We start from the raw sequence: 19,888 nt of genomic DNA on the forward strand, positions 1-19,888 counted from the left end.
AAGAGAGAGTGAGGGGTGAGCTAGTTTATATAGCCTGGTGATTCTAACATTCATTCATATTATGTTGGACAGCTGGTTATTGAGAGCTTCCTGTGTGCCAGGTCCTGTGCCAGGCTCAGTAAAAGAAACATTCTCCCCATGGAGCTCCCCGTCCAGTAGGAGGAGAGAGAATCAATGGAATAATCCCCAGAAATGAATATAGAACCAAAAGATTTACCTGGAGAGGTGATCAAGGTTTCCATAGTGGGCCTTCCATTTACTCATTTGTTTTTTCAAATACATATTTACTGCATGATAAGTAAATAAGTGCTAGGGTGGTGAGCCCCCTGCTCTGGTGGAGAAAAGCTGTGAATTAGCCACCAGGTCCCAAGGTAAGGTCCTTTCCCTCTCTGGCCCCTTTCTTCTTCATTTCTAAAATTAAGGGATTTGTTTCCATAATATTATATCTTTAACCTGTTCATTTTTCGTCACCTCCATCATCATGATCCTTGTCCAAGGTGCCATCATCTTGTGAGCAGAGGCTAGAGATGCTGCTAAGCAACCTCCCATATATACAGGACAGACCTCCACAATAAAAAATTCTCCAGCCCTGAATGTCAATAATGCCAAGGTTGAGAAACCCTGGTTTAAGTTAATAGAAGGCAAAGGTATGTCCTGGTCTGGAAAAGCTATTCTGTCAATCAATAACTGGGGAACACCTACTATGTGCCAAGAACTACTCGAGACACTGGAGGTACAGTAAGAATAAAACAGACAGTCCCTATGCTCATGGACTTATACTCTGGTGGGGAATACAGTTAATAAACAAGTAAACAAATAAACCAGATCATACAGATTATGATAAACACCATGAAGAAAAGTAAACAAGAGGAAGTGGTAGAACATGCCTGAGAGAGGTGTCAGCAATTTTAGATAGGGTGGTCAGCCAGGGAAGGCTTCCTAGAGGAGGTGATATATCTAAGCTGAGAACCTGAGGGCAGGGAGAAGGCAACTGAGTGAAGTTCTGAGGAAGGAGATACAGGCAGGAGAAACAGAAAGAGCAAAGGCCCTAAGGTGAAAATGAACTTGAGAAGGGGTCTTAGAGATGACCAAGCCATAAAGGGCTTCATTGGGATTTTATACTCAAGGTTAAAAAATGAGTTTGAGTTTTTTTCTAATCTTGATGGGAAGCCATCTTAGAGTTTTAAGCAGAGACGTCCCATGTGCTTATATGTTTTGAAGTGATTCACCCAGCTGCTGTGTGCGTTATGGAGTGTTGGGAGACAAAAGGTGACCGCAGAAACCTATCACGTGACTTTTGCAATTGTCCAGGCCAGAGGTAACAGGGCTTGGATAGGAATGATGGTGGGGGCGAGATAGCTGGGCAGTTTCACAGCCACCAGACTCTACCAAGGGAGAGTCCTCCCCAAGCCCAAGCCTAGTAGTGCTAGATATCCCGTGTCGTTTAGATTCTTCCCTCTGGGTGGCCTGATTTCTGCAAAGTCTGGCTCCAGGTTTTGATAAAGAACATCAGGATACACCTGGATCTTGGAAGTGCAGGCAACGGGAACAGCTCTGTCACTTTTCAGCAAACAGCCCTGTTGCTACTACTTGCCCATTCATTTACTCAGCAAGGATTTAGTGCAAACTTATTCAGAAAGGCGGTGTTGCCTACCTAGTGGTTCAGAGAGCAAGTTCTGGAAAGGAGAATGACTGGTGTCGTTACTTACTTGCAGAATGACCTTGGGTAAGTAGTCTAATAATTCTGGGCCTCAATTTTTTTTTTCTCTGTAAAATGGGGATGCTAATGAAGAGTTCCAGCTTCATAGGGTTATTATGAGGAATTTGTAGAACGCACTTACTCATTGATAGCTCTCACTGCCTGACAAATTGTAGGTTACCCAAGGGCGGGAGCTGGTCTGTTTTGGCTCATCTCAAGTAACTGCATACTTAATTAATAGGGACTTAAAGAATAAGGATATTTAGTTATTTCACATAAAAGTTCAGGAGGAGGGTGGTATGAGAGTTGGCTCCACTGCTCAACTATGTTATTTCTTAATAATTTTCAGAATTTTTCCATCCTTTTGCTCTGTCTTCTTTAAAATATTGGCTCTTTGACCCAGGCTTGTTGCCTCATAGTCACAAAATGGCTGCCACCAACTCTGGGCATCCGTCTCCCTAAAACCATGTTCAAAGGCAAAAAGAAGGAGATGGCCAAGGTGGCCAAAATAATTCTCCTGTCATGCTTCTCTCTTTTATTCATAATCTTCCCACCCACTGTCAAGTTCCCAACCATGGGTAACATGGCCACCCCTAGAGCAATTGCTGGCAAAGGGACAAGGATTCACCCCATAGAGCTGGGCTCATTACTGCCCTTAAAAAACTGAAGTTTGTTTAACAAGGAAGAAGTGGAGATTGAAGTTGTGTAGGCAACCAACAGTGTCTGCCACACTGTTCCCATAGTGCCCAGCGCAATGCCAGGTACTGTGTAAACTGCTCAATAAACATTTGTTGAATGAATAAATAAATCATCTTATATAAAGGCATATAAGAAGCTTAGGAATAAGATGTTCTCTTATTTCCCCCACCCTGACTCCTAGCCTTTAATGAGGAAATCCCTTGAGATGATTCACACCCTCAAGTCAGCTAAACTCATATTTGTATATATCTTTTTTTTTTTTAAAGAAATGGTTAGTATGTAAGCCGTGTTCCAGTCCTCTGGGCAATCCCATTTGCCAAGTCACAGAGGCCATAAGCTGGTGATCTGCAGACTTGTGTTGTTTGGCCATCACAGTATTTTTTTTTTATTTGAGTCGATTTTTAAACATCAGAGGAGCTTATATAAAAATCTGGATTTCTGGCTTCTCTTGAAAAATTAGAGGAACTGATTAGCACTGGGCCTGCATTCCTGTGTACCATGGAAATGGTGGTACACAGCAGTGGCTGCCCTTGAGTCACAGCTGTTCTCTTTAGGCAAGATGTGCTCTCCAATTTGCCGCAGTCCCCACCTCTCCCTAATACACCGCATTCAGGCCACTCCTCTCATTTATGTTATTTGCCTGGCCTTGGTATAAATTTAAGTCTGTGCTTCTCGCATACGAAGACCAAAGAAGTCCAAAGAGGTTGTCTTGCCTCTCTCTGGTTTCTCAGCTCTGCACAGCGCCCTATTTAGAATTTTGATTTTCTGAATGAAAAGACTGTAAGTTATTTGAAAGCAACTGGTATTCATTTCTTTGAGTTTTTCTGTCATCATAATTGAAGAGATTACCTAGAAATAAAGCCAATGTGGGAGAAAGTAGAGCCCAGAGATTGAGATACTGAGTCCTAACAATGTCACTAGAACCGCTGGATCTAGCCGTGCCTGAAGGCATGCCTCTGGATTTTCCAGTTATGTGAGCTAGTAAATACTCCTTTTTTACCTAAGCCAGATTGGGTTGTGTTTTTTTCTTTATGTCCCCAAGAGCCCAACTGATACAATTCTCTCTCCACTAACCAGAAGTTTACCATCTTCTTCTAATGTACTTATAAGAAACAGGGTGGGGGTGGGTATGAACTTATAGGACACAGGGCAAAAAGAGTAATAAAACTCAGAAGGTTCTATAGAGAAGGGGCCATGCAATAAGAGTTCAAGTACAACCATCACAGATGGAAAACTAAAAATCTCACCGGGGGAACAGCATCCCAGGGGTCAACTAGCAAGTGGGCAGCCGAGTACCAGCATCAGGTCACAAACCATTTTCTGCTCAGGCCCCTGGGATTTCCCGCTGAGAGGTGTCGAAGAGTTTTCCCCAAGGCTGAGTGAGGTCAACTTGGCCCGATTCATCCATGTAAATACAAGTGAATCCCCCTCTAAACTGTGCTGGCAAGAGACGTGTCCATTTGAAGTCAGTTGTTTGTTTGTTTTTTTCCCTTGGACTCCATAATGCTAGCCATCATTTATTTATAGTCCCACTGAGTGTCCTACTCAGGTTACTTGGCACTTCTGGGCACTAAGCAACACTAATTAATCCCTACTTCCCTCTCCCCCATGGACCCCTGGGAAGGAATAATTGCTTTATGAGGGTGGTTCCCAAAGGCTCAAGGGAAATCATTGACATCTCTGAGTGAATGTCACTCAGGACAACTGCTCTTTACTGTGGCCTTGCCTAAAGTCCCAGCAGCCCCAGGGGTTTTTCCATCAGCTTGGACTCCAGTCTCCTTGCCCATTTTTCTTTTGCCACACCCAATAATAATAATCATAATCATGGGGCAAATGGGGCTAATGATAGAATCGACCTCCTAGGGTTGCTGGGGGGGACTAATGAGATAATGCATAGGAAGTCCTTAGCACCATGTCTAACACCAGTAAATACACATTAATATAACAGTAGCAATACTAACAAAGACAGTAATATTAATAGCAGCTCACTTTATTGAGCAATTACTATATACCAGGCACTGTCCTAAATGCTTTGTATGTGTCTGACCTTGTTTAAAATTCTTTCTAACTCTCTTACTCTTGGGCTGAATATTCTATATACAGAAGACCTATTAACTGTTGGATAATCGTTGCGTGACTAGATGTCTGATTCTACTGTCTGTTCTATGCTAGCCTGGTTGTCTTTATCAAGTCCTGGGTTTCCTGGTAAATAGATTAACTTGGTTTTCTGACCACCACAAATATTTATCCATTCTTTCCATCTTTTCCCCAATCACCTACCCATCAACTCAACCATCCATTCATCCGTCCATATACACAGCCACCAAGCTATCCAACGACACCCCCACCCATTTCTCTACCCACTCACACATCGATCCACGCACTCACACATTCACTGTCTTTCTTTCCATTTTTTCGCATCTTCTAACCACTATTTATCTTTCCACCCACTCATTCACCCACTCACCATTTGTCCATCCATCTACCCATCCATACATCACTTATCTTTTGACCCACCCATCTATAGCCAATCACTTTCCCATCCATTTGTCCACATACCCAATGCTTACCTACCCTACTCATTCATCCCTCCACCCAATGACTTACCCATCCCAAATATGTCCACCACTCACCCACCCACTCACCTATCCATTCACCCATCCATCTGCCCACTACCTACCCACCCACCCTTGAATTCACCCACTCCACCATTCCCACCCATCTGCGATCTGACATTTTGGAGTGTTTACTACATGTAATGTTCTGTGCTAAGCCCTGATATGGTCTCTTGGGATCCCTCTCTGGGAGGAAATTTGGGCACCACCAGAGGGTCCCCACAGAGGGAGATAGGTAAACGTACATGCATTCCATTAAGCCCTTTTGTGGCTTGGACTCTGCCAAAGCCATTAACTCCCAGGTTAGTGGCCAAACAATGATGAAATGCAGGGCCAGGATGGACTGAGGCACGGGCTTCCAGCAGAGCAATTAGAGGTAAACTAATATCTCTTCCGCACTGAAGGGCCTGGGACCTCCAAGATACAGTAAAAAGGAGCGAGTCAGCAAAAGGAAGAAATCAAAGCCACAGAGATCAAGCACTAATTAACTGATTCTCCTAAGATAATATTTCATTAAAATCCAGCTCTTCTGCCTTTGAGGACTAATGTCTCTTCTATCTCCTCTTCATCAACCTTGTCCACCCTTTCCTGATCTCATCTGTTTCCTCTCTGATCTCCCTCCCCCACTTTTATCCTTCCTCTAACCCCACCTCCCCCAACTACCAGGACAGACCTATAAAGGCACAAGTCTGACCCCTGCTACACTGCCAAAGAGACCATGTGGAGAGGCCACATGGAGAGTGAGAAGCCCCAGAAAGAGAGAGCGGCTCAGCCACCCTGACATCCCAGCTGAGCACAGCCTATCAGTGGCCCCTGCCAAGGCAGCATCTTAGGTGCTGCAGCCCACCTGACATCTGACTGCAACTACCTGAGAGCTAACCCGAGTGACACCAGCAGAAGAACCATCCAGCTAAGTCCCTGCCAGCCCACAGGACCATGAGAAACAGTAAAATATTTTCAGTTTAAGCCACATTTTGGGGTTGTATGTTACACAGCTACAGATTACTGATACAGAGTCTGTGACCATGCTGTGTCCGCCGCTTAGAAAGCTTCCCCGATCCTAACCATTATTTCCCCCACGCAGAACCCAGATCCAGTGTCACTGTTTTCTGCCTCCCCATAGTCTGGGTTAGTTTCTCTTTCCTCTGAAAAACTCTTTTATGAGGCTAACTTAGGATACTCGTTTCTCTCTCTCCTCCATTGGCTGTGATTGACAATATTAACTCATTTAAAGCTCACAAAAACCCTATGGGGGAGATGTTATCATTGTCCATTATCCCTATTTTACAGGTGAAGTAACTGGGGCACAGGGAGATGCCCCAAATTGCCCTGGTCTTATTAAGTGGCTCAGCAGAGAGTCAAACCCAGGCCAGAGCCTGTGCTCTTAGCCACCATGGTCTACAACTTCTAAGTAGAGTCTAAACAGTAACGACGTTTATTATCTCATAACACAAAATCCAGAAGCAGAGGATGCCAGGGTCTATCAGAGCAACAGCTTAAAGGTCTCAGGATTCCTGGCTGATTTCTCCAACATTCTCTTATTTTCATGATCACAAGGTGGCTGCCATGGCCACATTCCCACATGACAACTCCAAGATAGAGAGGAAGGAGGAACTTCTCCCACCGTTTCTGAAGCTTCCTACAGACTTCCCTGACCATCTCATTGGCCTGTGCTGGGTCACATGACTACCACTAGTCCAATCACTGGCGAGAGGTGCCTGATACCTATATCTGGCTTGGCCCCAGGTCTTGATTTAGAGGTTGGACCTATTTTCTCTTAGCACTTGGCTGCCTAATATCTTTTAGCAAGGAGGTTGGGGATTTGGCTCTTGGCCAGGCAATCAGCGTTTTCCCCACAGTGGTCAGCCCTCAGAACACCTGAAATAAAGGCACACAGACCCTGTTCACTGCAAGGATCCTCTTTCCCAGGTTTGCATGTGGGTAACACCAGCCTTGTTTCTCCTAGGCCACTCTGAGGTCCCAGGGCAAGAGGATAGCACACTCCCCATTCATCACCCTCCTTCCCCGCAGACACATCCCTCTGGATCACTTTTCAAATGGCCACAATTCCCAAACACCAGTGCATTAAAGGTATTTGAGTTCTCGCTGTTCTACCATGGAATGAGAAGAAAAAAAAAAGACGATGGAATGAAATTCTTATGAAGCTAAATTGATCCCATTTAAAGGAAAGCTGTTGTTGACTTTCCTACTTAAACGCTCTAATGGCTTCCCGGGTAATTAGAATGAAGACCAGGATCCTCACCATGGCTGCCAAGGCATACACCAGGCACGTCTCCTGCCACTCCTCCCCCGGCGCCAGCATCCCAGCCTCCCTGGCATTCTCACTGTTTCTCAAATACACCAAGCCCTGGCCAGCTGAGTGGCGCCGTTGGTTAAGAGCTGGTTTGGGATGCCAGCTCTGAGCAGCAGGGCCCTGGTTCAGATCCCACATGAGGGCCAGTGACACTGCGCCCTCTACAGCTAAGATGCTGAACAACAGCTCAACCTGGAGCTGGGCTGCCGTGAGTCATCAGCAACAGCGTAGGCTGCAGCCCCTGCTGCAGTGGGCTGCCATAAGCTACTGTGTGTGGCTGGCAGCCAGCGTGAGTGGCCGGCAGCTGGTGTGGGCTGCCAGGAGCTACTGTGAGCAGCCTTCTGGAGGCCGGCGACCAATTTGCCTCACCCAGGAAGAGCACAATGATAATACCAACATGGGCCAGTGAAGCGACGTCCTCCACAACTAGACTGAAGAACAAAAGGACAGCAACTTGTCTGTTCCCCTTTCCCCGACTCCCCAGCACTGTTTCCCTCCCCCAATTCCCCAATAAAATCTTAAAAACAAAAATACACCAAGCCCTTTTCCTCTTTAGGGCCTTTGCTGTTTCTTTCCCCTGGAATGGTCTTGTCCTAGTTCTTTGCAAGGTTGGCTGCCTTTCATTCAGACCTCAGCTCATATGCCTTCTCTTTGGAGAGAGATCTTTCCTGACCATCTCCATGGGCGTGGCCATCTCCGTCTCCAGGTTACAACCACATTCCACTGTGCTGACATTGCCCTCTCAGTAACTGACATTGTATTTATGTTGACTTGCTTCCTTGCTGTCTCTTCTGCCTAAAAATAAAATCTAGGAGGGCAGAGACCTTCCTGGACTATTGCAGGCTCTTCCTCGCCTGTCACTCTGCTTCCTGCCCGCCCTCCATAAAACCCATTCTTCACACACACACACACACACACAGGGATCCTGCTAGAATACGAATCAGATCATGTCCCCTCTCAATGCAGAACCCTCCATGGCTCCCAGCCATACTGGCCTCCTTCCTGTTCCTGGAAACTGCTGGGGAGCTTCTTACCTCAGAGCCTTTGCATGTGTTGTTTCATCTTTCTAGAACATTCTTCCCTCAGGTACCCACATGGTTTACTCCTCTCGTTTCTTTTTAGGCTCGGTTCAAAGGTCACCTTAGAGAGGACGTCCCTCACCACTCCATTTAGAATTCACTTCCCCGTCCCCTTTCTCTCCTTTATTCTTCTTTATGGCACTTATCACCATTTGCAATATTTTATATTTTACTTATTTACCTAGCTAGCCTATTGCCACCTCCCCCATGAGAACGTCACTCCATGAGGGCAGGGATTTTTTTGGGGGGGTGGGAGGGAAATCTGTTTTACTCACTGCTGGGTCTCCATTGCCTAACACAGTACCTAGTACATGTGATGTGCTCAAAATACGTACTTTATAAAATATACCATTTTTATTGTGATATAATTAATATACCATACAATTCACCCATTTAAAGTGTACAAGTCAATGGTTTTTAGTAAATTCACAGAACTGTGCAGCCCTCACCACAATCAATTTTAGAACATTTCATCACCCCAAAAAGAAACACCATACCCATTAGTAGTTATTCCCTATTTCTCCCCATTCCCTCAGTACCTGGCACAGTGCCCCTCTGGAGAGAAAGACTATATTTCCCAGCTTGCGGTGCAGCAAGGAGTGTTATGTGACTAAGTTCTGACCAATGGGATGGAAGCAGAAGATTTTTCTCTTCTTTGTTCCTTGCTCCTTCCTGCTGTCTGGAATGTGAACAAAATGGCCAGAGCTCAAGCAGCAGTACCGGACCCTGAGGTGGAAACTACTGGTTACAGATGCTGAAGGGACCCAAAGAAAGGGGCCTGGTGATTGTGGAGATGCCATATCGCCTCTGGTCTCCTGTATCTGCACGACACAGAAACAAATGTCTGCTGTGTTGAATGTAACATTTCCATGTTAGTTGAGATGACCATCACTCAGCCAACTCCAATCCCAACAAATGTGCCTCCATGGCCCCCTCACAGATGAGGAAACTGATGTGAGGGACATTTGCCTGGGGACATTATTTTTTACTCAAATATTTGGGAGAAAAAAAGCAATTTTCTTTTTTATTTTCCCCAAATCTAATTTAGTGCATTTCACACACACACACACACACTACCACCACCCCGCTTTTTTTTTTTTAATAAATGAATACAGTATGGTGAAGACTAGAGAATATCCAGTGAATTTTTAAGAGAACTTTTCTGCTTTCAGGTTGTGAGCCTCCACCCCAAGGTCCTCTATGAGGGGGCGGGGTGGGGGGGACCCCGTCCTTCTTCTGCCACCAGGAAGATCATTGATGGGAAGATCCTGAATATGGTCTCAGAGGGCAGAGAGGCCTGCCCTTGAATTCTGTGTCTACCACTTATTAGCTACTTGATCTTGGGCAAGTTACTTCACCTCTCTGACCCTCAGTTTCTTCCTCGGTAAAAATGGAGATAATGACATATGCTTTGGAGGGTGGCTGGAGGCATAACTTGCTTCTAAAGAACCTGTCCCAGAGCCAAGTACATAGTAGGTGCTGTGTGCTCCCTTCCCAGGAGTTAACCTTGTCCTTCTGGACACAGCCGACTCAAACTGAATCACACTCAGAGGCAGTTCCAAATACAAGAATAGTTTAATATATTTCAGCATGTTTCCACTGGACAATATTATAGGAAAATAGAACTCTTTATTTAAACAGCAAGCATAATAATCACTGCTCCTCTCCAAACACTATGCTTGTTTAAAAAATAAAAAAACAACATCATCAAAATCAATGACTTTTGGCAAGACACTTCAACTCTCAGAGCCTGTTTCTCCACCTGGAGAACGGACAGGTGGGATGTCATTAGCTCACTTTGCTTGGGGCCCACTGGTGATAGAAGACTCTGGTGGGCACTCAGACCAGGCGTACTGTACAGGTGACCCACGTGGTGAGCAGCTTACTCCTCCTGTCTTTTTCAACTCGTGACTGTCAAGGAGAAAGTCTCAAGGTGGTGCTGGCCTGGCTTTAATGCCACTCAAACACTTGTTCGTCTCATTTCGTAACAGAGAAGACACAGATCTCAGGCACTGAGGCTTGGTGACACCAGCATGACACCCAGAAAATTTATGTTTCACAGTCACTTTCTATTTTTGGCAACAAATGATACACGTTGCCCATCACTGGCAGTGATCAAAATAAGTTCCCTTTATGAACAAATATAAGCTTAAAAAAATGAGTCTGGTTAAAGGAAAATATCTGGTAAACAACATATAAAATATGGCAAAAATAATAATAATAATAACGACAATGGTAAGGAAACACTTCATTAGGTCAACCTAAGAGGGTTCTAACACGTCTTGCAATTTCGTGATTCTAAAGCAAGCTATGAAGAGACACAAAGACACCTGGGTACCTTTCTAACAAACCTGTAGCAGGGAGCTAACCCACTTGTCTCTCCCTCTTTTCTCTGTAACTTGTATTTGCTTAAAAGAAGAAAGAAAAAGAAAAATTAAAACAAGGGAAGGCTTAAATCATCGTCTCCTATGCTGTGCTTCAATATCTCTGGCACCAGGTGAGAACTGTCTCTTCTTAATGATTGTGGCTCCAGGGAGGTGCCTCCTTTAAAGGCGATTGGCCCTTTTTGGAACACAGGTGAGAATCTAGTCTCAGTGACAAAGCAGCCCTGATTTGGAAGAGGGGAGTCAGAAGGGCTTTCCCCCAGCACACCAGGGTAGCCGCCTCGCAGAGAGATCTTTTGCAGCTATTTCTGCGGGCCTTCTTCCTTCCCTTCCAAGCCAGGATGAGGCTGCAGAGGGTTGCCATGGAAACCGGCCCCATCCTCCCACAGGAGGCTGCCAGCCCTGATTTCCTGTGGAGTTAAGAAGCAGGCAGCAGCGGGGGTCACCCAGGCATGAAGATGGGTTTCCCTGGGGATATCCCACCTCCTGCCAATCACAGTGTCTATCTGGGAATCCTGGGGGGCGGCTGGAAGCTGAGGGCCAGGGAAGCCCCCAAACCCTGGTACTGGTCAGGGAAGAGACGAGCCCCTGAAACATTCGGAGATCTCAGGTCCCCTCTGCTCCTCAGTTAAAGCTAAAGGGACCTAACTATGTGTGTATGTGTGTATGTGAGTCCGAATCTCATGAGTGGCACCCACCGGTGCGTGCCTTTGGCTCTGATGTCAAACAGAACTAACTGTCCCTCCATCATCCCCTTGAACTCAAGGAAGGCATTTGCTATTGGGACAATAAGTCTGTTTGCAGAATTCTATGAGCTTATGAGCTAATTCCAGGCAGTCGCTTCACCACTCTGAGCCTGTTTCCTCACCTATAAAAAGGGCATAACCATCCTCTCCTTGCAAAGATGCTGTGAGAAGTAGAAATACTATGTCTACTGTGGCTGTCACAGGCATTTAGAGGGTGCTCAATAAGCAGGACCTAATACTAATAATACTTGCCATCATCATACAGTTTTCTAGGCAATTTTTCTCTTTGAGCTGTTTTTCCTAAGCTGATGGAAAGGCAAGTTTTCTTCATTGATCTGTTTGTTCGGAGGGTGGTGTACCCAGGAGAATGGACCATTGGTCTGAGAACCAGTCAGCTCCTATCAAGTCACTTCTAAGAGACAGAACAAGGTTTCTCAAACTCGAATGGCTTCAGGGGCCAGGAGTTACTGTGAATGGAGAAGCAGGAAGGGAAATTCCCATCAAGCAGAAACCCTGGTGAACCAGAGTGCACATGCCCCAGAAAATGGAGGCAGCTGCTTCTTAGCTTTGGGCAACGGCTGCCCTTGGGAATATGGGCCCAGTGTGGCCAGATCTTCCAAGTTTTTAAGAGAAGCTAGACCTTTTACGTCAACTCTCTCAAAGATAATATGAAAACAACGAACGTATTACTTTTCAAAAATGTAGGCCACACAAAACAGGTCTGCAGACTGGGTCATGCCCACAGCTGGAGCTTCTGAGCTAGAATGTAGGAAACCAACTTCTCTTTTTTTTTGGCGTGCCAAGTCCAAGGAGCCTGGCTGCTTCTTTCCATCAAGGCCCTCCTGTGGGGGCTGTGTCTTTCTTACTCCCGACCTGAGTCTCAGCACTGGCAAAGCTCATCCCATCTGGAGCCTGTGAGTCTGGAACACAGAGCTCCACTCCTCAGAGCCCCCTGTCAGGGGGTGCTCACGATCTATATCTTGGTTGCTCCAGCTTCGGGAAAACCCTCCTGCGTATTCTCACATATCAGTGTGAACGGACAGATGAGGGAACGGGACACCTGGGGAAGCAGGTATTCTAAAGACTCCTTTGGCTTCAGCTAGTTTAAAATACTTTGGGAATAGGGCTTATTTCAAGGGACACATTGCAGGGTCCCGATTGGCTTTTTTTACGGTCGACATCGGCTTTGAGTGGTTAAGGCCTTGACCATACCATTGTCAAGGACTTGAATGGTGGCCCCTCTGGAAATTGGGGGCAGGGCAGTCAGGACTCCTATACTGCCCTGTCTGCCCTAGCTTTCGTGGGTATCGCAAGGTAAGCCGGGAGCAGAAAGAGCCTCATTTTGGAATTATACCTTCTCTCAGCTTCCCTTCTTCCTCCTGTCCTGGACCAACCTTCTAGAAAAAAAGCAGGAAAGTGCTAATGCCACCACTGTTGGGTGTTCAAAGCTCTGCACCCAGGACAGATACAGACACAGAAAGTTGGGTGATCGGGGGGACAGGTTGGGTGAAGGCCAGCACGTGGGGCTCTGTCTGCTCCCAGAGCTCACGACCGGATGCGGTAACGGACGGGCACATCGTGTTCTGGCTGCATCAGCCCGAAGCCATACCGGCTGAGGTCAAACTCCGGGATCTCCGTGTCCGGGTTGATCAGCTCAAGGTCAAAGTGCACCAGCACAAGGAACACGAATCTGCAGAGAGAGGTGTGGAAGGTGTGAAGGAGAGGGGGCGTGAGGTCACATCCGGAATCAGGCAGGAGAGCAGTGGCTTCCTCCTGAGTCTGACCCCAACTCAGAGCACAGGTGTTTGCTGCTCACCAAATGCCCCTGAGCTCCTCTACATGCCACCCTCTGTGGTTAGGCAGGTCTGTGGTCTAGCTCCAGGTGATGGATGCGAGCAGAAGTGACGCGTGTCAATTCCACATCAAAGCATTTCAGAGCCAGTGCACAATTCTCCAGCTTTCCCTCCTGGCTGGCAGCTGTGTGGGACTCGTGTGGAGGTGATGGGGTGGGAAGATGGAAAGACCCTGGCCCCTGAATCTCTGCATGGGCTGGGGAGGAGCCTCCCAAACCCACAGCTGACTTGGTGTGAGTGGGAACTAAACCTGTGTTGTGACAAGCCACTGAGACTGGGGGTCGGGGGGTGCTTGTTACAGCAGCATAGCCTAACTTCCCCTGATTAGTATGGACAGGGACCCTTCCTGACCCCTCCACTATACTCCTCCCAGCACCCCAAAAACCTCCTGGAACCCTTACGTCTGCCTTGGCCTGTTGCTTTAACCATAGGCTGCCTTTGTGACATTAGAAATAGGCACCCTTCCCTCAGGACCAGCGGTTCTCAACCTTCCTAATGCCGCAACCCCTTAATACAGTCTCTCATGTTGTGGTGAGACCCCCAACCATAACATATTTCGTTGCTACTCTATAATTGTAATTTTGCTACTATTATGAATCGTAATGTAAATATCTTTTTGTTTTCTGATGGTCTTAGACGACCCCTGTGAAAGGGTCGTTCGACCCCCAAAGGGGTTGTGACCCACAGGTTGAGAACCGCTGCTCAAGACACTTGACTGTGTCTACGGGAAAACTGTCAAAATGTACCAGCTTTGCAAGAACAAGCACTCTTTACTGCCATCTTCTGGAAAACTCTCCCAAGTATACAAACTGCGTATATGATGTAATCAGCGTGCCCATAAATGAGGTGGCAGCCTTACCTTATGCTAACTGGTTCCTGCCCACCTGCCTTATTTTACTTAGCGTCGCCTGCATCAGTAAGGGTCAGGACTGGCTCTTCACCTACCGTGCTTGCACCACCAGCCCCCACCACGCCCCAGGCGCAGCATGCTGGGAGCTTTACGCTTACTGAGTGCGTCAAGAGGGAAGACAAGGATAGAGTGAAGTCAACGCTCTGGACAGGAGAGCTGGGCGCAGAACTGGGCTCTGACCCTTAAGGCTGTGTGACCCCCCCCCAGTTTCTTTCCCACTCTGGGCTTGCGGTTCCCCCATCTGATCCAAGAGGTGGGATGTGTCCTTTCCAAACCTGCAGGGTGCTAGAGGGTGAGTTTACATAGCGTGGGCGGGGGTCTCTACCCACACCTAGATCTGGATCCTGGCACCTCCACTCACCTGGTATATGACCTGGCAAATAACTTGGCCTCTCTAGAGTCAGTGTTAGACTGTCACCTACCTAGCAAGGTTGTCATGATGACTGAGATAAAAATAATAACAAATTAGCTAATTACTGAAACACTACAAGCCAGACATTGTGCAAAGCATTTAGTGTACACTCGCTCTCATTATTCGTCCAAAGATGTTGAGGTAGGAGCTATTGTCCGTTCTGCTATACACCACTTGTTTTGAACACATGAGTTTGTTCCAGTGTGATCGGTATATTAGGGTACGAATGAAGAGTAACACAAATTTTGAGTTAGCTTATGAGCAATTTCATCTACGAGGGACACGAAGAGAATGCAAAACCCCGCACCCAGCTGAACCGAGCTGAGCAGTAATTCACAAAACGCACGTGTTCATTGACCAAAGCTCTATCCACCAGTGACCTCAGCTCTCAGCTCACGGGGTGGGCGGGGGGTGGTGTGTGTGGGGGTGTTGTGTCACACCATTCATATCAGGTGCTCCATGTCAGATAACCCTCCTTTCATATTTCACAGTAGCTCATAGCAGCAACCCCACCCACTGTCCACTTCCACAGCAAACTTCAGGTCATTTTCAAAGTAAAGTGCCACATTTACTACAGCACTTAGGTATTTTGTAACCATTTCACATGTGTAAACCTGTTCTACTATTTTTTCCTAGGTGATTTTTTTCAATGTGTCATTGATGAGGCTTTTGACTGTTGGGCCCTGACCCCATTTTTCCCACAATCCCTGTGGTTTTTATCACATGATTTCGCATGGCACAGTGATTTTTAGGAACCCGCGAGAAATGTTAGAGCAGAAGCGGCTGTATAATGATCTCCATTTAACTGTTTGAAAAAACTGAGGTCGAGAGAGTAATGCAATGTGCCCATTCACTTCGCATAATGCCTGCACATTAACAATAGTGATATTAGTAACTACAATAATAATTAACATTTATTAAGTGCCTACAGTGAGCCAGGCAGTAGATTAAGTACTTAGAAAGATCCGATTCCTTTGTCTTGAAAGGCCCTGGGATGCAGTATGACCAGTACCCCCATTTTACAGTTGAGGAAACAGGGGCACAGAAGGTCACCCATCTTATGATGACACAGGGGCTGAACAGAAGAACAGGACGGATGTCGTAACCCCTGGCCCAATCTGTTTGTGCTCTAGCGGCCAAGGCTCTTGGGGTTGAGGGAGGAGCATGCGTGAGGTATTAAAATAACCAAAGGGCACCATGACGTTTGGCTGGTTCCTGCCGAGAGGCTCCGAACATGCACGACAGCTACAAACAGACGGTCAGCTGCTCAGAATGTCCGCTGTTTGGCATTCTGAGTGTTTGGTATTTGGGCACCAGCCTTGGAGGGGAGAACCTGTGGCCAGATCTGATTATTTCCAAAGAAATCAGACATCTGGCTTTTTATCTGAGCTCTTCTGATTCTTAAACGTTAGCATACATTTTTAAAGCAAAAATAAATATATTTGTGGGGAGGAGACGACTCAGGGGCCAGCCTTTTGGAACCTCTGCCCTAAACCCTTCTCCTGGCTGACAGGAGAGGAGGGCCAGTGCCAACCATACAGAGCAGGAGCCTTCCCTGCCCACCCTCCCTTCCCCCACACTCACTGTTTGATGCTGCTGATGGCATAACCCCTCCCTAGGCACTGGTTGTGCCCTGCTCCCCACGGCATGCTGTAATTCTTCAGTCGCTTCCCATCCTTGTAAAAGTCTTTCTTCTCTGATCCATCAGGGTTCAGGAATCGGTTGTATTTAAACACCTGGAATAGGAAGAAGGCCCGTGTCTGACTTCATCCCCACAACATGCACGCCTGCCTGAAGAAAAAGGTAGGATGTTCATCATAGCCTTGTTTATAAGAGGGAAAAACTGGAAACCATATAAAGGTAAATTGATAGGGGATTGGCTTTAAAAAATAGCAGCTATTTAGAAGGTTGAGTTGGTCTGTGTGTGCGCTGACATGGAAAGAATTTTTAAGACTGGCTGCTTGTAGAAAAAGCAAGTCTCAGAAGAGCGTGCATTATATGATCCTATATACACACCTATCTATTCATATGTGTGTGAGCATGTTGTGTGGATGTCTGTAAAGGCATAAAAATAATTTAAAGGACACATGCCCAACCATCATTAGGGAACTGTGGAACTGAAGAGGAAGGGGAATTAAGAAAATGTTTTACTTTTAAATATGTACGTCTATATATTTCAATTTTATAAGTACATATTATGACTGTAACTTAGAATAAAATAAAATTATTTTTAAAAAGGAGAATGCCCCATTTCCTTTGGTTACATTGTAGAGTGTGAAGATGAGGATTGTATCTGAGTACAAGGCTTGGCACAGAGCAGGCGCTGAATGAAAGATGGTTGGATGGACCAGTGTATAGACTGAGAGATGGAAGGGTGGGCGGACGGGTGGGTGGATGGGTGGGTGGATGGGCAGACAGGTGGAAGGATGGATGGATGGATGGGTAGATGGGTGGATGGGCAGTTGGGTAGATAAACTGATAGATGGATAGATGAGCATATAGCACAGGGCCTGGCACACAGTAAGTACCCAAATCGGTTAGAAATTGGGAAAGCTTGCCCCATCTCAAAGTCCACGGAGAGGGAAAAGTGTTGAGAAGCTGACATAACATTCTGAAAAATGGAAGATCGCTCAGCTATCATTTAAAAAGCATTCACTGTGTGTGTGGCAGGCACTATGAAGGCCTTTCTTCCATGATCTCATTTAGTCTTCCTGACAGCCCTATGAGGCAGGTGCTATTATGAGGTTCATTTCACAGGGGAGGAGCCAGAGACACAGAAGGTGAGGTCATCTGGACAAGGTCACACAGCAAAGAGCAGAGCTGGGCTGACCTGGAAGCCACTGATTTTTTTCCCCCCCAGTCCCTGGTATGCCATTTACCTCTGGGTCTGTGTAGATTTCTGGGTCCCTCTGGGGACTCAGGAATGGGAAGAGGAGGAGGCGGTCACCACGTCGCAGGCTGAATTCCCGCCCATCTGCCATGGGCAAGGCCAGGTCCACCACGACCTCCCGGGTGATGAAGGGCGCAGCTGTGAGCCTGAGGCTCTCACTCAGCACACTGTCTGCACGGAGCAGGGAGGGACAGGGAAGGGTCAGCAGCTGTCCTCTCACCCACTCGAGTGCCACCCCAGCCCTCATTTTATAGAGGAAGGTGAGGAGGCTCAGAGAGGGAGCATGACTTGCCCACCATCACACAGTGAGACCGACAAGGCCAGGTGATGAGGTGCAATTGCTACATTCCTTCAGGGACCTTGGACATGAGGATTTTGGTCTGATCCCAGGAGAAGCTGTGAGGGATGGTGGGAGCCAGTGAGATATCAGAGAAGGCTAGGGAGAGAGTGGGGACATCAACATTGGTCGTTTCTGCCTGCCCAGCATACATCCCCCTTCTGGAAACCGTTCCCTGATTTTTCTCTGGGCACCACCCCTCTTCTACTCTCCACTCCCAACTCTTGGGATTGGGCTGTGATTGGTCAATCAGAGCACCCCAACCCTCTGAACCTCATGATTGGTTCAAAGTGGGTCTATGACCCAAAAAGAGCCAATGAGACACATTCCTGGGACTTTGGGTAAGAGTGTTGCAGAGAGGCACACCCTCATGGGCTGAGAGCGTGTCAGCCTGGAGTTGCTGGTGACCATTATGCCAGCCTGAGACTGGAGCCAACCCAGCAGAAAATGGGGCTGAGAGATGGAGAGAGACTGAGTCCTGATGACGTTGTTAGAGCACCTGGATCCACTTGTGCCAGAAACCAGGTACCTCTGGATATTTTAGTGACGTGGCCCAAATAAAGTCTCTTCTGCCTCAGCCAGTTGAAGTTAAATTTTCTGCTACTGGCATCCAAAAACCTCCTCCTGAGACCATGAGAAACTGAGACCGGGACATGAAGATGCCGGGTCTAAGAAGATAGAAGGCCCAGAGAGACCTTGGGTCAGAGGACACGGATGGACCCTGGGTCATAGGAGCCCATGTTGGGGAGGACTTAGGGGGCCATGTGACCCAGTTTGGGGGGCTATCTGAAGGGTGTGACCATCTCACCAAGCACAGGCATGCTCTCTAGAACCTTCTGTGGGAGAGTAGTCATCTGCAAGATAGGCTGCTCTGCTCGCCAGAGGATTTGCTCAAGCTCTTTGCGCACGGCAGCCAGGGCCTCGGGGTTCTTGAGGAGGAAGAGGAGGAGCCAGAAGGCAGCAGGACCCATGTTCCCCTGCAGTGAGAAAGAGCCCCTGTGGTACCACTGAGACGGCAGACCTGGGGTGTCAGCTGACTGGTCTGTGGCATGGGCACAGCCCTGGCCGAGGCACAGGGGTCAGCAGGCCTGGCTTCCCACCCCTGCCAAACATCTAGGCATGACCCACATCTATCTTCAGCCTCAGGACATGGCCGAGATCTGCGTCCTAGCTTTGGCATAGCTCAATGATTACTTCAAGGCCTTTCCTGCCATCCCTGACCTTGAGTAAAATCATTGATCTGAGGTCACATAGGTAATCTTCAGAGCTAATCAGTGAAAAAGTGTCAACAATAGGAACAAAGTGTGTCAATTAAGTTTACTGTTCACATCTGAGGATGACTGCATCCTTGACCTAATTCTTTGCCCATCCCTGCATCTATGCCCCTTCCCACATGACTCTGCACATCCTCCTATTAAGGTGGCAGAGTGTATTTCTTCACCCCTTGAATTTGGGCTCAGTCATGTGACTTGCTCTTGTCAATAGAATGAGGCAGAATTGACAGAACAGCACTTCTACGTCTAGCCCTTAAGTGACCTTGTGTGTTTCCACTTGCCTGCCTAGCCCACTGGTCCCAAGAGGTGGATGGGAGACACAGAACAGAGCTGAGCTGTCCAGCTGAGCCCAGTTGAGACCAGCTGACTCCCAGCGGACCCACAGACATGTGGGTTAGCTAAATGAGCATCAGTGTATGTGCCACTGAGTTTTTGTGGTTCTTTGATATTCAACAACAGCAAACTGATGCAATAGCTGAATATTTGCTTTCAAATATGAGAGTACTATGTACTGTATAAAGCAAAGTAGCAATGATCAATGATGACTGGAAGCCATGCGTTCCTTGAACAAAAATTATGTAAAACTTTCCAATAGCGAAATAATTAGGAAAATGGACGATATTTCTTGCTCTCAGGCTTCAGCCGTGGCCAAGCATTTTAGTCCTGGTATTCCGCA

At 47.0% G+C, this 19,888-nt stretch overlaps 1 protein-coding gene across 2 annotated transcripts in view; it reads right to left on the minus strand.

Annotated features, from left to right (window-relative positions):
- Positions 1–9,957: 9,957 nt before the first annotated feature.
- Positions 9,958–19,888, minus strand: part of PTGIS (prostaglandin I2 synthase) — a 44,284-nt gene continuing 34,353 nt past the window's right edge. For both annotated transcript variants that reach the window (XM_019640981.1, XM_019640980.1), the window contains exons 7-10: positions 18,747–18,915; positions 17,591–17,772; positions 16,296–16,447; positions 9,958–13,226 (exon numbers count right to left, since the gene is read on the minus strand). In XM_019640981.1, coding sequence (XP_019496526.1) covers positions 13,082–13,226; positions 16,296–16,447; positions 17,591–17,772; positions 18,747–18,915 — 648 coding nt within the window. In that variant the 3' untranslated portion in view covers positions 9,958–13,081. The remainder of the gene's footprint in view (positions 13,227–16,295; positions 16,448–17,590; positions 17,773–18,746; positions 18,916–19,888) is intronic.

Source organism: Hipposideros armiger, unplaced genomic scaffold (assembly GCF_001890085.2).
Source record: "Hipposideros armiger isolate ML-2016 unplaced genomic scaffold, ASM189008v1 scaffold_54, whole genome shotgun sequence".
NCBI classification, from domain to species: domain Eukaryota; kingdom Metazoa; phylum Chordata; class Mammalia; order Chiroptera; family Hipposideridae; genus Hipposideros; species Hipposideros armiger.